Source organism: Coturnix japonica, unplaced genomic scaffold, assembly GCF_054131305.1.
Source record: "Coturnix japonica strain WE unplaced genomic scaffold, WE-NBRP24 Scf124, whole genome shotgun sequence".
In the NCBI taxonomy this organism is placed as follows: Eukaryota; Metazoa; Chordata; class Aves; order Galliformes; family Phasianidae; genus Coturnix; species Coturnix japonica.
The window spans coordinates 54,472-67,805 of record NW_028189027.1 but is presented as its reverse complement, the minus strand read 5'-3'; the positions used below and the strand labels follow the sequence as shown (position 1 = coordinate 67,805).

General features: G+C 55.9%; 1 protein-coding gene across 1 annotated transcript; it reads left to right on the top strand.

The window, feature by feature from the left end:
* Nucleotides 1-3: 3 nt before the first annotated feature.
* NAA40 (N-alpha-acetyltransferase 40, NatD catalytic subunit) lies at nucleotides 4-12,431 on the top strand. Its single transcript, XM_085535480.1, has 6 exons — nucleotides 4-7; nucleotides 1,953-2,121; nucleotides 2,204-2,362; nucleotides 2,443-2,526; nucleotides 5,462-5,539; nucleotides 10,910-12,431. The coding sequence occupies exons 1-6, from the start codon at nucleotides 4-6 to the stop codon at nucleotides 11,049-11,051; spliced, it is 636 nt and encodes a 211-aa protein (XP_085391606.1). The 3' UTR covers nucleotides 11,052-12,431.
* Nucleotides 12,432-13,334: the final 903 nt, after the last annotated feature.

Sequence of the window (13,334 nt, the reverse complement as noted above, 5' to 3'; positions counted from 1 at the left end):
GGAATGGGTGAGTTGCCCCCCAAGACCCCCCCATTGCCCCCCAGTTACCCCCCATTGCCCCCCAGTGCCTCCCATTGCCCCCCGTTGCCCTCATTTACCCCCCATTGCCTCTCAGTTGCCCCCCATTGCCCCCCCGGTTGCCCCCTATTGCCCCCCCGGTTGCCCCCCAGTGCCTCCCAGTGCCTCCCATTGCCTCCCATTGCCCCCCAGGTGCCCCCCATTGCCTCCCATTGCCCCCCAGTCCCTCCCAGTCCCCCTCAGTGCCCCCTATTGCCCCCCAGTTGCCCCCCAGTCTCTACTAGTCCCCCCCAGTTCCCCCCAGTGCCCCACATTGCCTCCCAGTCCCCCCCCAGCCCCCCCCATTCCTCCCCAGCCCCCCCCATTCCTCCCCAGTGCCCCCCATTCCCCCCCATTGCTCCCCATTGCCCCCCAGTCCCTCCCAGTCCCCCCCCAGTGCCCCCTATTGCCTCCCATTGCCCCTCAGTCCCTCCCAGTTGCCCCCCAGTACCTCCCAGTTGCCCCCCAGTACCTCCCAGTTGCCCCCCAGTACCTCCCAGTTGCCCCCCAGTCCCTCCCAGTTGCCCCCCAGTGCCCCCCAGTCCCTCCCATTGCCCCCCAGTTGCCCCCCAGTCCCTCCCAGTCCCTTCCATTGCCCCCCAGTGCCCCTATTGCCCCCCAGTCCCTCCCAGTTGCCCCCCAGTGCCTCCCAGTTGCCCCCATTGCCCCCCAGTCCCTCCCAGTCCCCCCCAGTGTTTCCTATTGCCTTCCCATTGCCCCCCAGTCCCTACTAGTCCCCCCCATTACCCCCCAGTTGCCTCCCAGTGCCCCCCAGTCCCTACTAGTCCCTCCCAGTACCCTCCAGGCCCCTCCCAGTTGCCCCCCATTGCCCCCCAGTTGCCCACCAGTTACCCCCCAATCCCCCCCAGTGCCCCCTATTGCCCCCCAGTTCCCTCCCATTCCCCCCCTCTGCCCCCCAGTTGCCCCCTCATTTACCCCTCAGTGCCCCCCATTGCCCCCCATTGCCTCCCAGTTGCCCCCATTGCCCCCCAGTTGCCCCCCAGTTGCCCCCCATTGCCCCCCAGTGCCTCCCATTGCCCCCCAGTGCCTCCCATTGCCCCCCATTGCCCCCCAGTGCCTCCCATTGCCCCCCAGTTGCCCCCCAGTTGCCCTCTCAGCCCCCTCCCATTACCCCCCATTGCCCCCCAGTCCCTCCCAGTTGCCCCCCATTGCCCCCCAGTTGCCCCTCAGTCCCTCCCAGTGCCCCCATTGCCCCCCAGACCCTACTAGTCCCCCCCAGTTGCCCCCCATTGCCCCTCATTGCCTCCCAGTTGCCCCCATTGCCCCCAATTGCCCCCCAGTACCCCCCAGTTGCCCCCCATTGCATCCCCATTGCCTCCCAGTTGCCCCCATTGCCCCCAGTTGCCCCCCATTGCCCCCCATTGCCTCCCAGTTGCCCCCTATTGCCCCCCATTCCCCCCCATTGCCTCCCATTGCTCCCAGTTGCCCCCCTAGTGCCCCCCATTGCCCCCCATTGCCCCCCAGTTGCCCCCATTGCCTCCCATTGCCCCCCAGTTGCCTCCCTGTTGCCCCCCATTGCCCCCCAGTCCCTACTAGTCCCCCCCATTGTCCCCCATTGCCCCCCATTGCCCCCCATTGCCCCCCATTGCCTCCCAGTTGCCCCCATTGATCCCCATCGCCCCCCATCGCCCCCCATCGCCCCCCATTGCCCCCCATTGCCTCCCAGTTGCCCCCATTGATCCCCATTGCCCCCCAGTTGCCCTCCAGTTGCCCCCCATTGCCCCCAGTTACCTCCCATTACCCCCATTACCCCCATTACCCCCATTGCCCCCCATTGCCCCCAGTTACCTCCCATTACCCCCATTGCCCCCCATTGCCCCCCATTCCCTCCCATCTCCCCCAGTCCCCCCCAGTTGCCCCCCATTGCCCCCCAGTTACCCCCCATTGCCCCCCATTGCCCCCCATCTCCCCCCATCTCCATCCCTCTCCCTTTTCTCCCCCCCCCAGCCTCAACGTCTCCATTGAATGCCACCGTGTCACCGACCTGGATCCCCCCACCATCGACTGGGCTTTCGAACTGACCAAAAGCAACATGCAGACCTTGTAAGAGTACCCAAAACCGCTCCGTTTCACCCCAAAACGACCCCATAGATACGAGCTTGAGCGTGTATATGACCTTATATAGGTACGAACAGAGCGAATGGGGTTGGAAAGACAGGGAGAAAAGGGAAGAGCTGACGGATGAACGCGCCTGGTTCCTTATTGCACGTGAACCCAAAGGGAACCCAGTGGCTTTTTCCCATTTCCGCTTCGATATTGAATGTGGGGATGAGGTTTTATATTGGTAAGTGGGAATAGAGACCCCCCCTTTAACCAAAATGGGGTGATTTAGCCCAAAAAACGTCGCCTTGTTTCTGATTTCAGCTACGAAGTGCAGCTGGAAAACAGAGTGAGGAGGAAAGGGTTGGGGAAGTTCTTCTTGCAGATCCTCCAGCTGGTGGCCAATAGGTGAGGATGGGGGGGGGGGCTCGTTTTTGGGTTAAAAACAGGCCATTTTGGGACCCAAAACAGCCCATTTTTGGACCCCATTCATCCCTCTGACTCTCCCCATAGAGATAAGGATGGACTGGGGGTGGGGGGGGGGGGCTCATTTTTGGGGTGAAAACATGTCATTTTTGGACCCCATTCATCCCTCTGACTCTCCCCACAGAGATGAGGATGGACTGGGGGGTGGGGGGCTCATTTTTGGGTTAAGAACAGGCCATTTTTGGACCCCAAACGGGCCATTTTTGGACCCCATTCATCCCTCTGACTCTCCCCACAGAGATAAGGATGGACTGGGGGGGGGAGGCTCATTTTTGGGCCGAAAACAGGCCGTTTTGGGACCCCATTCATCCCTCTGACCCTCCCCACAGAGATAAGGATGGACTGGGGGGTGGAGGGCTCATTTTTGGGCTGAAAACAGGCCATTTTTGGACCCCAAACAGGCCATTTTTGGACCCCACTCATCCCTCTGACTCTCCCCACAGAGATAAGGGTGGACTGTGGGGGGGCGAGGGCTCATTTTTGGGCTGAAAACAGGCCATTTTTGGACCCCAAACAGGCCATTTTTGGACCCCATTCATCCCTCTGACTCCCCACAGAGGTGAGGATGATGGGATGGGGGAGGGCTCATTTTTGGGCTGAAAACATGCCATTTTGGACCCCAAACGGGCCATTTTTGGACCCCATTCATCCCTCTGACTCTCCCCACAGAGATAAGGATGGGGGCTCATTTTTGGGTTAAAAACAGGCCATTTTTGGACCCCATTAATCCCTCTGACTCTCCCCACAGAGATGAGGATGGACTGGGGGGGGCTCATTTTTGGGGTGAAAACAGGCCATTTTTGGACCCCAAACAAGCCATTTTTGGACCCCATTAATCCCTCTGACTCTCCCCACAGAGATAAGGGTGGACTGGGGGTGGGGGGGCTTATTTTTGGGTTAAAAATCGGCCATTTTTGACCCCAAAACAGCCCATTTTTGGACTCCATTCATCCCTCTGACTCTCCCCATAGAGATAAGGATGGACTGGGGGGGTGGTCGGCTCATTTTTGGGTTAAAAACGGGTCGTTTTGGGACCCCGTTGATTTATCTGACCATCCCCATAGATTGGGTGAAGAGGGGTGGAGGGGAAGGGCTCATTTTTGGGCTGAAAAAAGGTCATTTTTGGACCCCAAACAGGCCATTTTTGGACCCCATTAATCCCTCTGACCCTCCCCATAGAGATGAGGATGGACTGGGAGGGGGGCTCATTTTTGGGTTAAAAAACGGCCATTTTTGGACCCCAAACAGGCCATTTTTGGACCCCATTAATCCCTCTGACCATCCTCATAGAGGTGAGGATGTATGTGGGGGGGGTGGGGGGCTCATTTTTGGGTTAAAACCAGGCCATTTTTGGACCCCATTAATCCCTTTGACTCTCCCCACAGAGATAAGGATGGATTGGGGGGGAGGGCTCATTTTTGGGCTGAAAACAGGCCATTTTTGGACCCCAAACAGGCCATTTTTGGACCCCATTCATCCCTCTGACTCTCCCCTCAGAGATGAGGATGGACTGGGGGGGGGCTCATTTTTGGGTTAAAACCAGGCCATTTTGGACCCCATTAATCCCTCTGACCCTCCCCATAGAGATGAGGTTGGACTGGGGGTGGGGGGGCTCATTTTTGGGGTGAAAACAAGCCATTTTTGGACCCCAAACAGGACATTTTTGGACCCCATTAATCCCTCTGACTCTCCCCATAGAGATAAGGATGGACTGGGGGGGGGGGGGCTCATTATTGGGCTGAAAACAAGCCATTTTTGGACCTCATTCATCCCTTTGAGCATCCCCACAGAGATGAGGATGGACTGGGGGGGGGAGGGCTCATTTTTGGGCTGAAAACAGGCCATTTTTGGACCCAAAACAGGCCATTTTTGGACCCCATTAATCCCTCTGACTCTCCCCACAGAGATAAGGGTGGACTGTGGTGGTGGGGGGGGCTCATTTTTGGGTTAAAAACAGGTCGTTTTTGGACCCCAAACAGGCCGTTTTTGGACCCCATTCATCCCTCTGACTCCCCACAGAGATGAGGATGGATGGGATGGGTGGGGGTGTCATTTTTGGGTTAAAAACAGGCCATTTTTGGACCCCAAACAGGCCATTTTTGGACCCCATTAATCCCTCTGACTCTCCCCATAGAGATAAGGATGGACTGGGGGGGGGAGGGCTCATTTTTGGGTTAAAACCAGGCCATTTTTGGACCCCATTCATCCCTCTGACTCCCCACAGTGGTGAGGATGGATGGGATGGGGGAGGGCTCATTTTTGGGCTGAAAACAGGCCATTTTTGGACCCCATTCATCCCTCTGACTCTCCCCATAGAGATAAGGATGGACTGGGGGTGGGGGGGGGCTCATTTTTGGGCTGAAAACAGGCCATTTTTGGACCCCATTATTCCCTCTGATTCTCCCCATAGAGATGAGGATGGACTGGGGTGTGGGGTGGCTTATTTTTGGGTTAAAAACATGCAATTTTTGGACCCCATTCATCCCTCTGACTCCCCACAGTGGTGAGGATGGATGGGATGGGGGAGGGCTCATTTTTGGGCTGAAAACAGGCCATTTTTGGACCCCATTCATCCTCTGACTCCCCACAGAGATGAGGATGGACTGGGGGGGAGGGCTCATTTTTGGGTTAAAAACAGCCCATTTTGGACCCCATTCATCCCTCTGACTCTCCCCACAGAGATAAGGATGGACTGGGGGAGGGGGGGCTCATTTTTGGGTTAAAACCAGCCATTTTTGGGACCCCATTCATCCCTCTGACCGTCCATATAGATGTGAGGATGGACTGGGGGGGGGGAGGGCTCATTTTTGGGTTAAAAACAAGCCATTTTTGGACCTCATTCATCTCATTGACACAGCACCCAGATGAAGAAGGTGATGCTGACCGTCTTCAAACACAACCACGGCGCCTATCAGTTCTTCAGAGAAGCATTACAGTAAGTCCCCAAAAAATCCCAAAACCACCCCAAAAAACACACACACACAAACCCCAAAATCGCCTCTTTTCACCCCATTTTCCCCCTCCCCCCCATCCCCATAACCCAATATATCCCCATATATCTTACAGTGCGCTGGCGACCTGAGTAGGCCGGGGCCTGCTGCTAATAGAGGTGGGTTACTTTGGGGACCCCCATTAAATCCCCCTCCCCAAAATACAGTTTTGAGGCAAATTTGGCCTTTTTAAGGTATTTTTAATGCTTAAAAGGGATTTTAATCCTTTTTTTGGACCTTTGAAGCCCATTTCTAGTGTTTTCCATGGGGTTTTTGGGCTCTTTTGAGTAGGCCGGGGCCTGCTGCTAATAGAGGTGGTTTACATTGGAGACCCCCATTAAATCCCCCCCCCCATTAAATCCCCCTCCCCAAAATGCAGTTTTGAGGCAAATTTGGCCTTTTTAAGGTATTTTTAATGCTTAAAAGGATTTTAATCCTTTTTTTGGGACCTTTGAAGCCCATTTCTAGTGTTTTCCATGGGGTTTTTGGGCTCTGTTGAGTAGGCCGGGGCCTGCTGCTAATAGAGGTGGGTTACATTGGGGACCCCCATTAAATCCCCCCCCCCCCATTAAATCCCCCTCCCCAAAATGCAGTTTTGAGGCAAATTTGGCCTTTTTAAGGTATTTTTAATGTTTAAAAGGGATTTTAATCCTTTTTTTGGACCTTTGAAGCCCATTTCTAGTGTTTTCCATGGGGTTTTTGGGCTCTTTTGAGTAGGCCGCGGCCTGCTGCTAATAGAGGTGGGTTACACTGGAGACCCCCATTAAATCCTCCCCCCCCCATTAAATCCCCCTCCCCAAAATGCAATTTTGAGGCAAATTTGGCTTTTTTAAGGTATTTTTAATGTTTAAAAGGGATTTTAATCCTTTTTTTGGACCTTTGAAGCCCATTTCTAGTGTTTTCCATGGGGTTTTTGGGCTCTTTTGAGTAGGCCGGGGCCTGCTGCTAATAGAGGTGGGTTACATTGGGGACCCCCATTAAATCCCCCCCCCCCCCATTAAATCCCCCTCCCCAAAATACAGTTTTGAGGCAAATTTGGCCTTTTTAAGGTATTTTTAATGCTTAAAAGGGATTTTAATCCTGTTTTTGGACCTTTGAAGCCCATTTCTAGTGTTTTCCATGGCGTTTTTGGGCTCTTTTGAGTAGGCCGGGGCCTGCTGCTAATAGAGGTGGGTTACATTGGGGACCCCCATTAAATCCCCCCCCCCCATTAAATCCCCCTCCCCAAAATACAGTTTTGAGGCAAATTTGGCCTTTTTAAGGTATTTTTAATGCTTAAAAGGGATTTTAATCCTTTTTTTGGACCTTTGAAGCCCATTTCTAGTGTTTTCCATGGCGTTTTTGGGCTCTTTTGAGTAGGCCGGGGCCTGCTGCTAATAGAGGTGGGTTACATTGGGGACCCCCATTAAATCCCCCCCCCCCCCCCCATTAAATCCCCCTCCCCAAAATGCAGTTTTGAGGCAAATTTGGCCTTTTTAAGGTATTTTTAATATTTAAAAGGGATTTTAATCCTTTTTTTGGACCTTTGAAGCCCATTTCTAGTGTTTTCAATGGGGTTTTTGGGCTCTTTTGAGTAGGCCGGGGCCTGCTGCTCATAGAGGTGGGTTACATTGGGGACCCCCATTAAATCCCCCCCCCCCATTAAATCCCCCTCCCCAAAATGCAGTTTTGAGGCAAATTTGGGCTTTTTAAGGTATTTTTAATATTTAAAAGGGATTTTAATCCTTTTTTTGGACCTTTGAAGCCCATTTCTAGTGTTTTCAATGGGGTTTTTGAGCTCATTTCCCACAGTTTAACAGGGATTTCGGCCTCAAATTGCCCATTTTTCCCCCTTTTTATCCCATTTTTGCATGTTTTGAAGCAAAAACTTCAACCCTTCACAATTTCTTCCTTTACTCCCTTTTATTGCAGGGATTTTTGGGGCAATTTTGAGGCATTTTGGCCCATTTTTGGCTCTTTTAATGTAGGATTTTCCTTCTTGTTTTGGGTTTCGAGGAGGGTTTTAAATCCCTTTTTATGCTGAGGTTTTTTGGCCTTTTATTTATTCTTTTATTCAGTTTTTTGGGGTGTTTTGGGGTATTTTAGGTATTTTGGGTATTTTTGGGATATTTAGAGGCATTTTGGGGTATTTTTAGGGTGTTTTCAGAGGATTTTGGGGGTTATTTTGGCTATTTTGGGGGGTAATTAGGGTGTTTGGGGAGTATTGGGGGATATTTTTTAGTATTTTGGGGGTATTTTTGGTATTTTGGGATATTTTTGTGGTAATTTTGGGGCACTTTTGGGGTTATGGGGGTATTTAGGGGTAATTTTGGATTATTTTTGGGGGTATTTGAGGTATTTTTGATGGTATTATGGGCAATTTGGGGAAGGGGGGTATTTTTTTGGACATTTTGGGGTTTTGAGGAGTATTTTTGGGGGGTATTTTTGGTATTTTGGGGGTATTTTTGGGGCATTTTTGGGGCACTTTGGGGTTATGCAGTTTGTGATTTTGCCCCTCTGACCTTGCGCCAGCGCTTCACCCCCCAATTAACCCCCCCAATTAACCCCCCCCAATAAACCCCCCCCTTTTCCACACCCCCCTATCAGCCCCCCCAAATCAAACCCCCTTCTCCCCCCCATCAAACCCCCCATCCAAACCCCCTTGTCCTCACCCCCTCAATCAACCCCCCCAATCGCACCCCCCTCTTCCCCCTTCAATCAACCCCCCACTTCTCCCCCCATCAAACCCCCCCTTCTCCCCATCCCTCCCTCAATCAACCCCCCCCCCCACAATCAACCCCCACAATCAACCCCCCCAATCAAACCCCCCTTCTTCCCACCCCCGCCGATCAACCCAACCCCCCCTTCTCCCCACACCCCCAATCAAACCCCCCTTCTCCATCCCTCAACCAACACCCCCCGTCAACCCCCACAATCAACCCCCCCAATCAAATCCCCCCTTCTCCCCACACCCCATTAATCAACCCCCCAAAATCAAACCCCCCCTTCTTCCCACCCCTCCCCCAATCAACCCAACCCCCCCTTCTCCCCACACCCCCAATCAAACCCCCCCTTCTCCATCCCTCAATCAACCTCCCCCCATTCAACCCCATCAATCAACCCCCCCCCAATTAACCCCCCCCCCCTTACCTCCATCCTCCCCTTTCCCCCCCCTTCTCCCCACCCCCCCAATCAACCCCACCCCCCAAATAAATCCCCCCCCACTCAAACCCTCCCCTTCTCCCCCCTATTTTCCCCACCCCCCAATCAAACCCTCCTTTCTCCCCCCCCCAATCCAACCCCCCCTTCTCAATCAACCCCCCTTCCCCCACCCCCCAATCAACCCCCTCTTCTCCCCACCCCCCCCTCAATCAACCCAACCCCCCCTTCTCCCCACACCCCCAATCAAACCCCCCTTCTCCATCCCTCAATCAACCCCCCCCCGTCAACCCCCACAATCAACCCCCACAATCAAATCCCCCCTTCTCCCCACACTTTATTAATCAACCCCACAAATCAAACCCCCCCTTCTTACCACCCCCCCCTTCAATCAACCCAACCCCCCCTTCTCCCCACACCCCCAATCAAACCCCCCTTCTCCATCCCTCAATCAAACCCCCCCCATTCAACCCCATCAATCAACCCCCCCCCAATCAAACCCCCCCTTCTTCCCACCCCCCCCCAATCAACCCAACCCCCCCTTCTCCCCACACCCCCAATCAAACCCCCCCTTCTCAATCCCTCAATTAACCCCCCCCCCAGTCAACCCCCCCAATCAACCCCCCCAATCAAACCCCCCCTTCTTCCCACCCCCCCCATCAACCCAACCCCCCCTTCTCCCCACACCCCATTAATCAACCCCCCCCAATCAAACCCCCCCTTACCTCCATCCTCCCCTTTCCCCCCCTTCTCCCCACCCCCCCAATCAACCCCACCCCCCAAATAAATTCCCCCCCACTCAAACCCTCCCCTTCTCCCCCCTATTTTTCCCACCCCCCCGATTAACCCCCCCTTTCTCCACCCCCCCAATCCAACCCCCCCTTCTCAATCAACCCCCCTTCCCCCACTCCCCAATCAACCCCCTCTTCTCCCCACCCCCCCCCTCAATCAACCCAACCCCCCCTTCTCCCCACACCCCCAATCAAACCCCCCTTCTCCATCCCTCAATCAACCTCCCCCAGTCAACCCCCACAATCAACCCCCCAATCAAACCCCCCTTCTCCCCACACCCCATTAATCAACCCCCCAATCAAAGCCCCCTTCTTCCCACCCCCCCCTTCAATCAACCCAACCCCCCCTCTCCCCACACCCCCAATCAAACCCCCCTTCTCCATCCCTCAATCAACCCCCCCCCATTCAACCCCATCAATCAACCCCCCCCCAATCAACCCCCCCCCTTACCTCCATCCTCCCCTTTCCCCCCCTTACCCCCACCCCCCCAATCAACCCCACCCCCCAAATAAATTCCCCCCCCACTCAAACCCTCCCCTTCTCCCCCCTATTTTTCCCACCCCGCAATCAACCCCCCCTTTCTCCCCCCCCCCAATCCAACCCCCCCTTCTCAATCAACCCCCCTTCAACCCAACCCCAATCAACCCCCCCTTCTCCCCACCCCCCCCTCAATCAACCCAACCCCCCCTTCTCCCCACACCCCCAATCAAAGCCCCCTTCTCCATCCCTCAATCAAACCCCCCTTCTCCCCATCCCTCCCTCAATCAACCCCCCCCAGTCAACCCCCACAATCAACCCCCCAATCAAACCCCCCCTTCTCCCCACACCCCATTAATCAACCCCCCAAATCAAACCCCCCCTTCTTCCCACCCCTCCCCCAATCAACCCAACCCCCCCTTCTCCCCACACCCCCAATCAAACCCCCCCTTCTCCATCCCTCAACCTCCCCCCATTCAACCCCATCAATCAACCCCCCCCCCAATCAACCCCCCCCCTTACCTCCATCCTCCCCTTTGCCCCCTTACCCCCACCCCCAATCAAACCCCCCTTCTCAATCCCTCAATCAACCCCCCCCAGTCAACCCCCCCAATCAACCCCCCCAATCAACCCCCCCAATCAAATCCCCCCTTCTCCCCACCCCATCAATTAACCCCCCCCCAATCTACCCCCCCCTTACCCCCACCCCCCCAATCAACCCCACCCCCCAAATAAATCCCCCCCCACTCAAACCCTCCCCTTCTCCCCCCCCCTTCCATCAACACCCCCTTCTTCCCCCCCCCCCCCACCTTCCTCCCCCCCCACCCCAATATCCCCCCAGCATCCCAATGGGGTTTTGATGTGGCCCCTCTGCTGACCCCCATCCAATCCATCCTTTCCCCCTCCAGGTTCGATATCGACGACTCCTCTCCCAGCGTCTCTGGCTGTTGTGGGGATGAATGTACGTACGAGATCCTGAGCAGGAGGACCAGATTTGCTGATGCTCCACAACTTCCTCCTGCTGCTCATTGCCCCACTTGCTGCCATTAAACCCCCCCCCTCCGGATCCCAAATCTACCCTATTTACACCCAAAAACACCCTCTATGTCCAGGTTCAATATGGCGGCTATCCAGGCCCAACATGGCGGCCCCCCATCCAACATGGCTGCCCACCAGCTCCATCATGGCGGCCCACTAGCCAATATGGCTGCCCTCCATTCAACATGGCCCCCTAATCCAATATGGCGGCCCCACATCCAATATGGCGGCCCCCCATCCAACATGGCCGCCCCCCATCCAACATGGCCGCCCCCCATCCAACATGGCCGCCCCCCATCCAACATGGCCACCCCCCATCCAACATGGCCCCCAATCCATCAGGGCGGCCCCCAATCCAACATGGCCACCCAAATCCAACATGACCGCCCCCCATCCAACATGGCCGCCCCCCATCCAACATGGCCGCCCCCCATCCAACATGGCCGCCCCCCATCCAACATGGCCGCCCCCCATCCAATATGGCGGCCTTCCATCCAATATGGCCGCCCAAATCCAACATGGCCGCCCAAATCCAACATGGCCGCCCTCGAGCTCCAATATGGCCACCCCCCATCCAACATGGCCTCCAAATCCAACATGGCCGACCCCATCCAACATGGCCGCCCCAATCCAACATGGCCGCACTTCATCTCCATCATGGCCGCCCCAATCCAACATGGAGGCCCAACATGGCGGCCCCAAATCCAACATGGCCACCCCTATCCAACATGGCCGCCCCCCATCCAACACGGCCTCCCCCATCCAACACGGCCTCCCCCCATCCAACATGGCGGCCCCCATCCAACATGGCGGCCCCCATCCAACATGGCCGCCCCCCATCCAACATGGCCGCCCCCCATCCAACATGGCCGCCCCCATCCAACATGGCCGCCCAAATCCAACATGGCCGCCCCCATCCAACATGGCCGCCCCCCATCCAATATGGCGGCGTTCCATCCAATATGGCCGCCCAAATCCAACATGGCCGCCCAAATCCAACATGGCCGCCCTCGAGCTCCAATATGGCCACCCCCCATCCAACATGGCGGCCCCCCATCCAACATGGTTGACCCTCATCCAACATGGCCGCCCAAATCCAATATGGCCGCCTCCCATCCAACATGGCCGCCTCCCATCCAACATGGCCGCTCCCATCCAACATGGCGGCCCCCCATCCAACATGGCCGACCCCCCATCCAACATGGCGGACCCCCATCCAATATGGCCGCCCTCTCCTTTATCACCTCCATGTTTCAGAAGCCTTCAGGTTGTATTTGCTGTTATAGGGTCGCCCTTAGGCCCCCTCCGTTCTCGTTTTGGGGATGAAAAAGACTTTTTACCCTTTTCTGTCTCTTCTTTTGGTTTCTATTAAATAAACGTTGGACAATTTGAGCTCTGGGCCTACATTTCCCATCACCCCCCGCGCGCGCGGCCCTTAGGAATGAATTAAACTTCCCGGCGTGCCCCGCGGTGCTCGGACTTCCGGGTTGAGAGGGGGGCGGGGCCGGAAGTGAATCTCTGCACCAATGGGCGCTCAGAGGGGTGTGGTTCCTCTCAACCAATAGCAGCGCAGCATCCCTCCTTCCGCCGGAAGTGGAGCCGCACATCCGCCGGAAGTGGAGCCGCACTTCCGCCTCCTCCCATCTGGACGCCGCCATGTCTCTCGTCAGCCGCTTCTCCCGCTCCCTCCTCCGTTCCTCCACCCGACCCGGTTCGATCCAACGTGGGATCATCTCGGGTCCCCCCCAACACCCGTTGGGTACCGCGGTAAGCTCTATAGGCTGCTATGGGATGGGGTTGACCTTAATAACGGGGTAATCAAGGTTATCTGACCTCCGTTTTACCGGCAGGAGACCGTCGTGGGCCTGGCCGCCATGTTTGTCACGTGTCTGGGCCCGGCCGCGTGGGTCCTGTCCCACCTGGAGGAATACAAGAAACGGGAATGAACCACGGACCCCCCCCCCCATTCAGATCTATGGGAACAAGGCCGCCATGTTGCCCCTCAACGGGACCAGGGCCTAAAGGAGCCCCAAAGACACAATAAAGGCCAACTAGGCCAAGTCCTGCTTCTCCTTGTGTGTGTGTTTGTGTGTATCTGTGTGTTTGTGGGTGTTCTAGGGGGTAGACGCCATGTTGGGACGCCATGTTGTGACGTCACACTGCGGCTTTGGCCTTCCATGGTGGCCGTCTGCCGTTGCTAGGGGGCGGGCACTGGCCTGATTGGTTGCTAGGGGGCTGGAAGTGACCTGATTGGTCACTAGGGGGACAGGCAGTGATCTGATTGGTTGCTAGGGG